This window comes from Silurus meridionalis, chromosome 24, assembly GCF_014805685.1.
Source record: "Silurus meridionalis isolate SWU-2019-XX chromosome 24, ASM1480568v1, whole genome shotgun sequence".
Taxonomy (NCBI): domain Eukaryota; kingdom Metazoa; phylum Chordata; class Actinopteri; order Siluriformes; family Siluridae; genus Silurus; species Silurus meridionalis.
The window spans coordinates 9,534,619-9,547,356 of record NC_060907.1 but is presented as its reverse complement, the minus strand read 5'-3'; the positions used below and the strand labels follow the sequence as shown (position 1 = coordinate 9,547,356).

The 12,738-nt window shown below is 35.5% G+C and overlaps 2 protein-coding genes across 2 annotated transcripts; both read left to right on the top strand.

Moving 5' to 3' along the window:
- The first annotated feature begins 1,846 nt into the window (after positions 1–1,846).
- On the top strand, positions 1,847–7,192 carry si:ch211-243a20.4. Its single transcript, XM_046837634.1, has 6 exons — positions 1,847–2,058; positions 4,006–4,284; positions 4,786–4,898; positions 5,399–5,503; positions 6,069–6,161; positions 6,953–7,192. The coding sequence occupies exons 1-6, from the start codon at positions 1,995–1,997 to the stop codon at positions 7,007–7,009; spliced, it is 711 nt and encodes a 236-aa protein (XP_046693590.1). The 5' UTR covers positions 1,847–1,994; the 3' UTR covers positions 7,010–7,192.
- A 1,438-nt stretch (positions 7,193–8,630) lies between these two features.
- Positions 8,631–12,729, top strand: f8a (coagulation factor VIII associated). Its single transcript, XM_046838251.1, has 12 exons — positions 8,631–8,764; positions 8,965–9,011; positions 9,129–9,201; positions 10,004–10,163; positions 10,300–10,368; positions 10,459–10,579; positions 10,721–10,813; positions 11,172–11,236; positions 11,524–11,605; positions 11,733–11,779; positions 12,155–12,210; positions 12,299–12,729. The coding sequence occupies exons 1-12, from the start codon at positions 8,706–8,708 to the stop codon at positions 12,378–12,380; spliced, it is 954 nt and encodes a 317-aa protein (XP_046694207.1). The 5' UTR covers positions 8,631–8,705; the 3' UTR covers positions 12,381–12,729.
- The last annotated feature ends 9 nt before the right edge of the window (positions 12,730–12,738 follow it).

Here is a 12,738-nt window from a genome sequence, read left to right as displayed (position 1 = left end):
AGCCATTTCCTCAGTTCTTACCTTATTATGACTTCAGCCTGAGCCAATAAATTCTTACTAAAAGAAAGGAAATACAAGCCGACAATTCTACAAAGCAGAAATTATATAAAATTAATCATATCTTTATTAACTAGGGACAGCAACCTTCTGACCTTAAAGGAATAATCCAGCATGTTTCAAGCTAACCTCTAACATGAAATTTAAAATGTTTCCCTCTACTGAATAAAGCACATTTCCCATTAAATTATAGTGGACATAAAAGAGCACTCGCCGTAAACCTATACATGAATGATAGATATACCTGAGCTGTTTTTATGTAATTTTACCCGTAATATTTTCTGGACACGTTTGTAGCCCAAGCATAAATTATTAACACAACACTGTTCAAGGCTTTATTTTGAAGGGTTAATTTTCCAGTGTAAATTACAATGTAATTTGAATTATATTGTAATTTACACTGGAAAAGTGTAAAAGTGTATATTATTATGTAAGTATGATAGGTAAATGGTGCGTTATGTTATAATAGAAAAGTCTAATATGTTTAATATTTAAAAAAAATACATATTAGACTTTTCTATTATAACAAAACACACCATTTACCTACACTATTTAGATATTTATTCAACAGTTACCGCACATACTGGCTACCCATAGCCTTATGTGTTTTTGTTTGTTTGTTTATTATTTAAACAAGTTTGCATATTTAATTTTGTTGATTTGTGATCCGCATATTTGATTTGGCACGTTTTACGCTGGATGCCCTTCCTAACGCAACCCTCCCCATTTACCCGGGCTTGGGACCGGCACTAAGAATGCACTGGCTTGTGCCTCCCTAATGGCTGGGTTCTGCAGTAACAATAATAGTTGTATCTATCTGTCAAACTGAGATTTTCTGCTATTGTATATTCTTTGAGACAAAGGGACTTTGCATCTCACTTGACAAGCTGCATTCTTTTTTTTTTTTATAAAAAAAGAAAGAATGATTAAAGAATGTCTGCATATAGTTGTTATAATATACGTAATAGCAGGAACTAATTTGTGCTGCAGAGGTTCCACAACTTTTAGGTATAAAATTCATTTGCACCAATAGCGAATTGCAATATAAAAACATCAGAATTTTATTTATTAATTTCGATCTTTATCTTGATTTCAATCTTTATCTTCAGAAACATAATCCTTAATATTCCTATAATAACATTTACTAATACATCAAGATAATCAAATCACTTACAATTAAATAGTAGGTATTGTACCAACATGTTAATGTATTTATTTATTTGCTTGTTGGTTTGTTTGTTTGTTTGTTTGTTTGTTTGTTTGTTTGTCCCCCCCCCCATTTCTTGCTTAAATCACGAATTGTTTGGACTATTGTACGAGTAAAAACATTTCTGAGGTAACTTACTGGTGGCACCTAGTGGTTGAATTTAGAACAGCGTATTACATTACTTTGCCTTACCATTTTGAACCCTATTTGCAAAATGTAACCATTTTAAGAATATCTGTTGGGAGTCTATAAATCATTAGCAGAAAACAAAGTGTTTTCAAGAATCTGAATATTTATATTAACCTCCACAATTTCAGAACAAAGAAAACATGATTATATGATGACAAGGGAAAAAGAGGAACTTCAGAAAGACTCTATGAGACATTCAGAGAGTAAAGTTTCCTAAGCTGAAATAGAAAGTCTGTGTGCTGTTTACAATTAATGTCTTAGTGTGTATTGTGTGTTGTGATTAAGGTAAAGAGATGTTAGCAATGAGAAGAGAAGTGGGAAATTCTGGACTGAGTCAGTCTAAACTAAGCCCCAGAATTGTAAGCGTTATGACACAACTTCCTTTTAATGGTCACGTCCTTCTGATGTTACTTTGATAATAGACTGTTTTACCCAAACTGTTGACTGTCTGACAAGCAACTTGTGATTAGGCATTTGAAATATTTCTTGCACGTTATACAAAAACTGGGACTATAAGAAGCGTTGTGACTTGAACAGGAAAATGCATACAGCACAATTTGGACTGCTATGGATTTTTCTCTTGTGTTGCAGTCATAAAAGTGTGGGTATGTATATTGCTTTTTTCTGTTATCCTTTTAGTGATGTGTGTGTTTTGCTGGGCAAAATGATTAAAATTAAGTAAATAAATGTCAGTTTTGTCAATAGTGGTATAATACTAACTTAGATAAATGTTGCAGAAGCTGATTGGAGGTCTTTAGCATTTACATTAAATATCATAGAATTCTGGTGTAGTATTAGTTTTTTGCTGAAAAATATATTGTACTAGGGAATTATGATAATGGTATTTTTGCCCTAATCAGAAACCCTAAATTAACATTGACCTAAAACATTCTTGTTTATGAAGTTCATGTTTTTAAAACTTTTCACATAAATAGGCACAACAGCATTGTATTTGTTTCTTATTGTTTTGACATAAAATGCATTTCATGGAAGTAATCTTCCTATCTTTCTATCACCAGAAAAAAAAGTACCTCCACTAGATCTGCAAATTTTTTATATTTTGTTTAAAACGGATTATATTTACGTTAAGATCCAAATGTGTTTGAATGTCAAATTAAATGAGGTTAATTAAGTTACAAATACTATATGGACCTAAATCAAAACTCTAAAAAGTGCTACAGTGAACATTCTGAGTCAGACAGACACCAGCAGTACACTGTGTGCAAAAATATAATACCATAAATCCTTAATCGGCTTATGTAGTTTCATTCTATAGCAAACTCAAGCCTGGAAGAAAACATGCAGACATTGGCATGGGACAACACTGCATTTCACCATTCTTATGCCAGCACACACTCATATTTAGTCAGCTCAGAGAGTTTCCTCTTTGTGTGAAAGTCTACAAAAAAACCTGCAGATGGCATAATGGCGGGTTTCAGTCAAACAGACTGAAATTATGAAAATCTGGATTTTTCGCTGATAACTGCATTTGAAAACATGAATTTCACAAAAAATTATGTTGAAGTGCTTTTATTTACTGTCTAACATACACTTAATGTATTCTGTTTATATAAACAACAGCTCACAAATTGTACACAGTTTATATACACAGAATATATTTGTTACAGGCTTTATTGACTGCAACAGAAAATGTTGTAATGTTGAGAATGTAATAAAAAGAGAATCAAAACCTCATGAAACTGATTTAAACAGAAATTACTTCAACAAAAGTCTAAGACCAGACAATGGTTAGACACACCAAAAGGCTTAAGTCATCAAATTGCACAACTGACCTTTACCTCAAGTGATAAGACTGGATTTTATAAAAGATAACATCAGAAATCCACAACTGACTGCACCCCAGGCCTCCTCAGTACATACATATACTAACTGATCTACTGAATCACAAATTTCCTCTAAAATCTAGTGGAGCATCTTCCAGAAGAGGAGGTTATTATACCAACAAATAGGAACTAGATGTGGAATGGGATGTTAAAAAAAACAAAAATCTTATAGGCAGGTGTCCACAAACTTTTGTCCATTTAATGTATCTTGCCTAACCCTTACAAATAGAAAAGTTGGAATGCTTATGATCAATAATAAGCTATGCTTTGTTTGCTTGTTACAGTTTGATTGCATTATATATATATATATATATATATATATATATATATATATATATATATATATATATATATATATATATATTACACTTATTGTAATAACACCAGTTATTAGTTTGTATATTCTAGTATATTCTGACTGACCAAAGTATTCTTGTTAGAAGAGAAAGTAGCTTAAAAACTTTTTTCAAACCCTGTAACATCACAAATGGTTCAGCTAATCAGTCTAATTATGACCATTTACTGAGAAATTATTATTTTGCACTGATCTAGAGTGAGCTCTAGAATTATACCAAATATATATATATATATATATATTCAAATATCATTCATTTTGTGGGAAAACAAAAAAGACTGCTGTTATCCCAGTGGACTATTGAACTTCCAAACACCCCATCAGTGGATCTCTTTGTGTTCTCTCGCTTTCAGCCAAAATGTCTGTCAAGAACCGAACCAACGTGGCACTGGCAGGAAAACCAGTCATCCTTCAGCTTGAAGTCACCATCCCAGTTAACAGCAGCAAGAGCAGAATTAAGTGTTACCATGACGGGCATCAAGTATGGGAACACGTCACTAATCAAAATATTTCTCCTACTCCAATAAAAACAAGTTTGTCAGCAAATATTAGCATGGCTAACAAGTCATGCTCTGGAGAATACTACTTTGAGTACATGGATGAGAAGCACTATTGGGTTGTCCTTGTACGAGGTGAGTAAGCAGAAGTGGTTGTGCACCTCAGACAACACCTGGCCTCATTTCCATAATAATAATGGTATCAGATATTGTTTTAGTTATAAAGCACTTTGGTTAAATTGTTACAAGTTACTATGAATAGGTTGTTATTCTATTATATTATTATGATACATACTATTATATTATCATACATGGAGTGCTCAATATATTAGTTATGCATTTGAAAAGAAAAGGTATGATTAAGCACCTTTTTATTTCCAAATCAGTTTTCCATGAGGTTTCAACAAACACATAGATGAATGTAAGGGCTAATAATATTCTGCTTGGGAGACAAAAGCTCTATAAAGAACAGAAAGTGAATCAGCTGACTAATTGCCATGGCCTGTTGAGCAACATGGAAATTTTCTGAAGTTGAACCATTTCCAAGGGCCAATCTCATCACATCCTGATAACTACACGCCTTCCTTGACTTGTCACTGATCACTTTCTGTCTGTCTTTCTTACTCCTTTTCTCAGATGTGGGTTATCTGCAAGAAACAGGGAGCTCTTTCACACCTTTGCTGGTTGTGTCCATTGTCCTGCTGCTTTCCAGCATCACTGGATCAGTTTTTATTTTAAAGTGGTACAAGGTGATATTGAGAGTCAGAAACTACTGACTTTATTCCTCTTTAAAGCCAAACTAAATGTTATTTTATTCTTACTTTTTGTAATCATTTTTATGAAATAATCAAATCCTCAGTGATGGCAATTGCCCTGTTATTAAAACACCACTAATTGTTAAAATGTTTTAGGACATGCTGTATAAGAAAATAATCAACAGCAGGATAGTGTGATGTAGCTCAATGCAAAGTCGAATTACTTTTACCATTACTTTTAATGCAGCATGTCACAGAGAAACCACAAAAACACAACTTCCTCTGTCCTACATGTTTCCTGTAGCAGTAAAAATGTAGTAGACAGTGATAATGAGTAACAAGAGCCCACTCACCTTCTCATTACCGCATTAACCTACGAATTAGTCATGCTAAGCAAACAAAATTTGATAGGATTGTATAATGTTTATGCTGTATTTCAGTTTCCTAAAGAATTGTCATCCTTATAAAATAGTTAATTGCAATATCTCTTTTAGGCTCATTCGCCATCTAAAGGTAAAGAAGATCATGAAAAGGTTAAAAAAGTAAAAAGGAATACAGTTACAACAAAGGAAGGAGCCACGAATGATTCAGTGTACACGGTGAGCCTCTTTTACCTTGGATTTTCATACTCATCTTTTTTTTTTCTCAACTGCTTGGGACAATTCTGGCCAATGGAAAAGTCACTCTATTTGCAAGATATCAGATTTAATCAAAAACTATGTCATATTAATCAAATTAGCATGTCATAGTAATATCACCATTCAAAACACACCAAATGAATATATAAAGCCACAGTTTTCAGTTGCCTTTATTGTGCTTCGGGAAACAGGAATTCACATTTACCAAACCACTGAGCCAGCATCTTGTTTTTTTTATTTTATTTTGCTGAGCAGACTTTTCTTTTCAAAATACCTCAAAGCACATATAAGAATTGCTCAATGTCTCAATTCGAAAATATTTTCTCTATATTTCTTTTTTTTTTGTTTTTTTTTTAAGGGATGTTCATGGGATAATAAACAGTGAACATTTTTGTATTTAGAATCAGCAAAACATTTCAGAGAGATGTATAACCTATGATTTTCAAATATTTAATCATACCTGTAAAATATGAGGTGTAGCATTCTCATTATTTCATCAACATTTTTTACCACATTTTTCTTCCAGGAACTTGACAAAAGAACTGTTTCCGTTTATGATGTGCTGAAAGTTGATGAAGTCAGGAGAGCGAGCACAAAAAGCGAATCCTCAAAGAAAAAGGTACAATCAAAAGCCAGAATGTCTTAGCATACCCTTTATGGAGTCTGAATTCAGGTGGATGAAATGGATACATTTTGCAGCAGCTATCTAAAAAAAGAATACATATATATATATATATATTTATTTATATATATAGTTGTATATGATTAATCTCTTGCAGTGGAAATGTTTCATAGGAACAACATGACTTAATTGGTAGCTCAATTGTTAAGATGTTGTATCATTTATCAGAAGTTGCCCCTGCTGGATCTTTAAATGCTCAGTTGTGTAAAAATGATAATTGTAAGCATCTCTAAATAGGGGTACTGTATATGCCAAAATTTTAAATTAATCATTCATGTGGCATCGTTTTAAGAAATGTGGCCATCAATAAACAAAAGGCTGTACCAAAAATGTTGAAAAAGAATATTTTATTGTATATGAAAAATTGTTGAGGTGTAAAAAGGTGTTAAAAAAAAGAAAGAAAGTGATGTTGAAAATTTTATTTTAATTAAATTACATTTAATTGATTTAATTGAGAGGAAATGTGGAAAGGGTTTAATTAATGCAAACAAACAACCCTCAACTGTGGTTAAATGATGCACTGATGAGTTCATGTGCTTTGAATAGTGGTCTTATGGAACAACTTTTTCTATAATAAGATCTATAATCTGCAAAGAACAGGGTAATCATCTGCAAAGAACAAACAAACAAACGAGAAACTGTCCTGATTTATCCGAAATTAAGTAATTTTATTGTTAATAGTTTGTTGTTCTGGTTGTTCTAAACAGTTTGCTTTGTTTCTTTTTCAGGCCAAGTCTGCACCAGTAGAGGAGGGGATATTAGAATCAGTTTATGAAAACTTTTAAAAAACAATATTTGATTAAATATGTAAATATTGTATATACCGAATAGGCATCTTTTAAAGATTAAAAAACTTTGCAAGCTTGATAGACATTAGGTTGATGTGTATACTTGTCAGTTTTTTGCATAAACAAACAAATTTGTACATAGAATGTATTTCTGTATGCATAAAAAACATGTAAATGCCATAGATATAATGGTCTGTCACTATTTTCTGTGAATGAATGAATGAATGAATGAATGAATGAATGAATTGTAGATATTTTGTGTCTGAACTTAAGGTCATTTTGATATGGATAATACATGTAACTGAAGTAAAAGTTTAACAAAACATGATATTTACACAATTCGTAACTCCCAGGTTAGTACAGTGCAATACACACCCAGTATTAGGATATAAAGACGTAGGTTTGCCAGGCTTATGAGCATGTGTGTGACAAATTTGGGGAAGGAAGGAGTTAACCCAATAACAGGCTTTCCCAGGCGTATTTACCGTTTTAAATAAGGTTCTATAAATGAAAGGGTGGTTTACTTCTGCTAGTGGATTGCTGGAGTACATACTCACACCCTGATCACACTGTACAGTGTCTTTAACTTATGTAATTTATCTGTTGAGTTAAACATTCTCCTGAGGTACCAGTGCATCTCCAAACCTTACCTCTGGATGGAGCTTTTCTTGGAGACCACTCTGTGCAGCTGAGGATGGTTCCACATGAACAGCCTTAAAATCCACAACGTTACTGAGCTACTCAAGAACTATGGGGATGGATTTGGACTGTAATTAATATAAACAGTCTGCTACAATGGCTTAGCATTGCAGCTTTAATGAACATTTTTGCATTTTACATCTAAACAGCACTCCTCAACAATAATGGAACTGTAAAAAATGGACATTCTGTGCCACCCAGATGAGGATGGGTTCCCTTTTGAGTCTGGTTCCTCTCAAGGATTCTTCCTCATACCTATCTCAGGGATTTTTTTTACCTTACCACTCTCATTACTGGATTTGCAGATGTAGAGTGTGGGGTAAATGTCCATAATGGAGGGAAGAGAGACCCTGATGATACTTTCAGCTGCCCTCACTAGCCGCTGTAGGATCATGCAATTAGGATGGTGTAATTCCCAAGCCAGGCAGTGATGCAGTTGGTCAGGATGCTCTCCATGGTCCCTCTGTAAAATGTTTTGAGGATGTGTGGTGGGAGCTGGGCCTTCCTTAAGATGTAGACTTGCTGATGGGCTTTCTTTGCTATGGAGCTGGTGTTGTGGGTCCAGGTTCTCTCTGCCTGATAAACACCAAGGAATTTGGTATTCTTGGTAATCTCTAAAGAGGAGCAAACGATGTTCTGCAGGGACTGATTACAATGTGTCAACAACTAGCTCTTTTGTCTTTATCCACTTTCAGAGACAGGTTGTTGACTTTGCACCGGACCGTTATCCTCTACCCTTCATCCCTGTATGCTGAAGCGAGTTAAAGCCAGGTTTATCAGGGTACAGCTGCATCTCTCCATAGACCTCCATTGTCTTTATAAGTAAAAGTTGCCTCTAGTAATATGGCGGCTTTGCTGACGTAAGAATATAGAGAGTTCGTTCCGTTTCCTGTTCACTGAGCGAGGCACGGATTGTAACCAATCACAATGCAGCAGCGTGACTCGGTAGCCAATAGGAACACATGACGTTAGGAATTATTACCCTGTACCAACAATGGCGGCGGAGGGAGATTTCCTGACGCGTTATCGGATAGTGTCAAACAAGCTGAAGAAGTAAGGCTCTGTGTTTGTCTAATATGCGCTGTTTAACACTTTCATTTGTAATAATGCATAATCGCTAATATTTTATCAAACCAGTTATAAATGATCGTTTTAAATGATAATTTGTGATCATTACAAATAATTAGCGCTGTCTATTTTTTCGCGTCGTCGTTTGTCACGAGATATTTATTTGTTTTTTTTTCTTCTCGAAGACGTTTTCTGAGGAAACCAAACGTCGCAGAAGCCAGTGAGCAGTTTGGTAAGACACACGGGCTAACCAGCTTCATGTGTTCTTTAAAATCATTTCATGGGTATGCTAGTGAAGGTAGGGGTGCTGACTGAGCAAAACAATAATAAAAAATGTTTTTATGTTCAGGTCAGTTGGCAAAAGAGCTGAAACAGCAGGACTGTCTGCAGTATGCAGCCTTCTGTAATTTGGCCATGGCACGGTGAGTATTCTCACACATCTGGAGAGATTGACACAGGATGGCATACAGTTGGACAGGATGACAGGACACACAGCTGGACAAACTGACAAAGGACACACAGTTGGACAGGATGACAGGACACACAGCTGGACATACTGTCAGAGGACGCACAGTTGGACAGGATGACACTGGACAGTGGTCCCCAATCCCCGGGCCACAGACTGGCACCGGTCCATGGGTCATTTGTTACCGGGCCGCACAGAAACAATACATAACTTACGTTATTTCTGTTTTATTTATTATCTGATTCTGATCAATGTTTTATCTTGGAAAATTGTCCAAATTATTTTGGACAAACTGTTGCAAGACACACAACTAGAAAGGCCGATACAGTGCAGATGGACACAGGGCACACAGCTGGACAGGTCGAGACTGGGCGCACACAGCTGGATAAGCCAAGACATGGCACACACAGCTGGACAGGCCGAGACAGGGCACACAGCTGGATAGATTGACACAGGGCACTCAGCTAGACAGAACAACACAGACACAGGACAAACTAACACAGGAAATATAGTTGGGCAGGCCGAAACAAGCCACACAGCTGGACTGACTGACACAAGACAATTCAACTTTAGTAAATCAAGCAAAAAGTTATTTAGTTTATTCTGGTTTATGCAAATGTTTACTAAACATAAAGCTACTAAAAGATTGGAAAATGAGGGAAGAGCAAGACAAATATTAAGCTTTTAGTTTTATTGTACATTTTCTGAATAATAGTGTAAAAAAGACAGATGTGTAGATTTCATTCTCTTCCCTCTAGGTGTGAGCAGACTCTCTTCAATGCCCCAGGGGAGGCTCTGGCTCTGACCGATGCCGCCCGGCTCTTTCTAGCCTCTGAGCAGGAGATCCGAGCTCTGCAAGCACCAGGATTTGATGAGCATCTTCAGGCTGCACTCAACTGCTACAGTTTTGCCATTAAAGTAACCTGCACAATCTGTTTCTTTTGTTTAATATACAAATAGAGCCTTAAACAGATATGCTGGAGTTTCTAAGCTACTATACCAGGGAGAACGAGAAGTTTTAGTCTCTGAGGGCAATTCTGTAATGTTTTTGCAGGTGTATATTGAGATGAATCAGCCGGTCATGGCTGCCAGTCTCTCCTTGGAGCTTGGGAAAGCACTAAAGGCAAGAATTATAAGTTGGAAAAATTGTGTAAGTTGGTTTTGCTCTAGATTGTATGTGCAGGTCCATAATTTGTGTATGGTTTGTGTGCAGGAAATGAATAAGCCAGGAGAGGCTATTGTCCACTTTCAGAGAGCTGCAGAGCTTCAGTCACAGATGCCTATCGAGGCTCTATTGTCTTTTGGAGAAATGGCTTCATGCAAAATACTGAGCCGTGAGTACCACGAGACCTCAACCTTAGACAACAAAAATAATAACACAGGATTGCAAGCACTCATTAATTTTTTTTTTTTTTTTTTAGATTTGCCTTTTATTTTAATTCGAAGCTGATAATCGTGTGATGTTTGATTGACAGGTGATTATGACGGCGCACTGGCTGTCTTTTCAGAAATGCAGGCTATGTGCCAGGAGAGAGGGCTACAGCTTCCTGGCACAAATACCCCTGTCGGTAAGCCCATCTCTTTTATAGAGTAGCATAACTACTTCAGTCATGTTAGATGGACATTGTTTTATGAGGCCATAATAATGTAGCAGAACCTGAATGGATATATATATGGATAATATTATAAATATATGGGAATAATAATAATAATATGTATGCTATATTGGTGAGTCTGTGCTCAAAATCGAATCATTGCTGGTCTTTGTTTCAACTGCATATGTTCTGGTCTAGAAATTTGTAAATGAGCAAAGATGTGAAAATGTCTCATGAAAGACAAATTGGGACAGAACCAACACGGAAGCCTGCAGGTCATGTGTATTTCATGCTGCATTGCAACAATTCATGTTCTTATTTGCCTTCTCAGGTGCGTTTCTGGATATAGTAGCAAAGTGTGAAATTTCCAGAGTTCTTCTGCTCATGTTGCTTGAGGTAGGCCCAAGCTCTTAAGATTAAGAGAAATGAACATTGTTTCTTTATACTATTAGATGGATTCATAACCGTTGGTCACTTTAGCTGGTATTAGATCCTAATTTGCATTGTTTTGCTATCATATAACCATTTCAGTGCTTTATGGCTCAGAAGTAAATAAGTATTGTGAATTTTGTAAATAAGTATTGTGATGTTATTTGTTATAATCCATAATGAGTTAATTGATTTTTCACTGTCAGTATGTATCTATATACAGTATGTAAACGGTTTATATAAATCTGTTTCAGCCCCCTCCACAGAAACTGCTGCCTGAGCATGCACAGACACTAGAGAGGTACGCCTGGGAGTCTTTTGACTCACACAGTCAAGGTAAGACTGAAGTTCAGCTTAAAATTTCTATTTGGATTGATTTATTTTATTAATTTTTTTTTATTTATTTATTTTTTACACATTTACTGAGGTGTTTGGGGGCTGAACTATGTTTTTGCATTTTTAGTTAACTTCCTTGCAGAAGACGTCTTCCTCTTGCTGCAGTCTGTGGTGGTAAGTTATTTGCATGTGCAATCTCAGCTCGGGTTTTAAAACCTAAAAGACCATGTATCTTAATTGTATGTTCTATTGCCTGGTTCCTGACAAATAGGCATGATAATTTGCATCTGTGGATAATTCAGTGTATGTGATATGTGGACATGATGCTTTTATTTGCTTAGCTGTTTTATCAAGCTGCCACCTCGTGGTCATTGGGTAGTAACTACAACCAGTAACATACTACACCTTAATAATCATGATTCTTTATTTTTTTAAGAAACCCAGCACAAAGAAATGTGCATGTGTTATCACACCACATATGTTGGTGGTATAAAGCACTCTTCATGGTCCTCAGACTTTCAACTAACCAATCGGTTTTTTTTTTTTTAGATGGCATGTCAGGAAAAAGACATTGAATCTCTCAAGTCTCTTCAAACAGAACTGTGGTGAGTAGGTTGAAGATTATTATTGTTTTTCTTTGACTATGGGGGTAAAAAGTGGGAACATATATACTAAATGACTCTCTCTCTGCAGGCCTCATCTGTCTGCTGAACAGAATCACCTCTTACATCTCCTTGTGCAGGAAAGAATCAGCCCTTCTGGTCAAGGGGTTTAGTTCAGACTTACACACAGCCATGTGAAGTTCCTTATTGTTCACTTCCACTGCCTGGTGCATCATGAAGGGAGTCTTACAGAATGATAGTAATAAGGCTGTGGTACAGCTATACCTGAACATTCATATTACATTTGATGACTCCTGTTATATTTGATGAGAATATTTTATTTCATAACATTGACTAATGTGATGTACACACACAACATACCCATCACAGGACATTTATATTTTGTTCCATTAAGTTAAATTCTGGATCATAGCACTTTAATAATTTTACATTTTTAATATTTAATGTTACATAAAAACCTCTTGTTTATTTCGATGTAAATAAAATCCAGAATGAATCATGTTTGAGTGT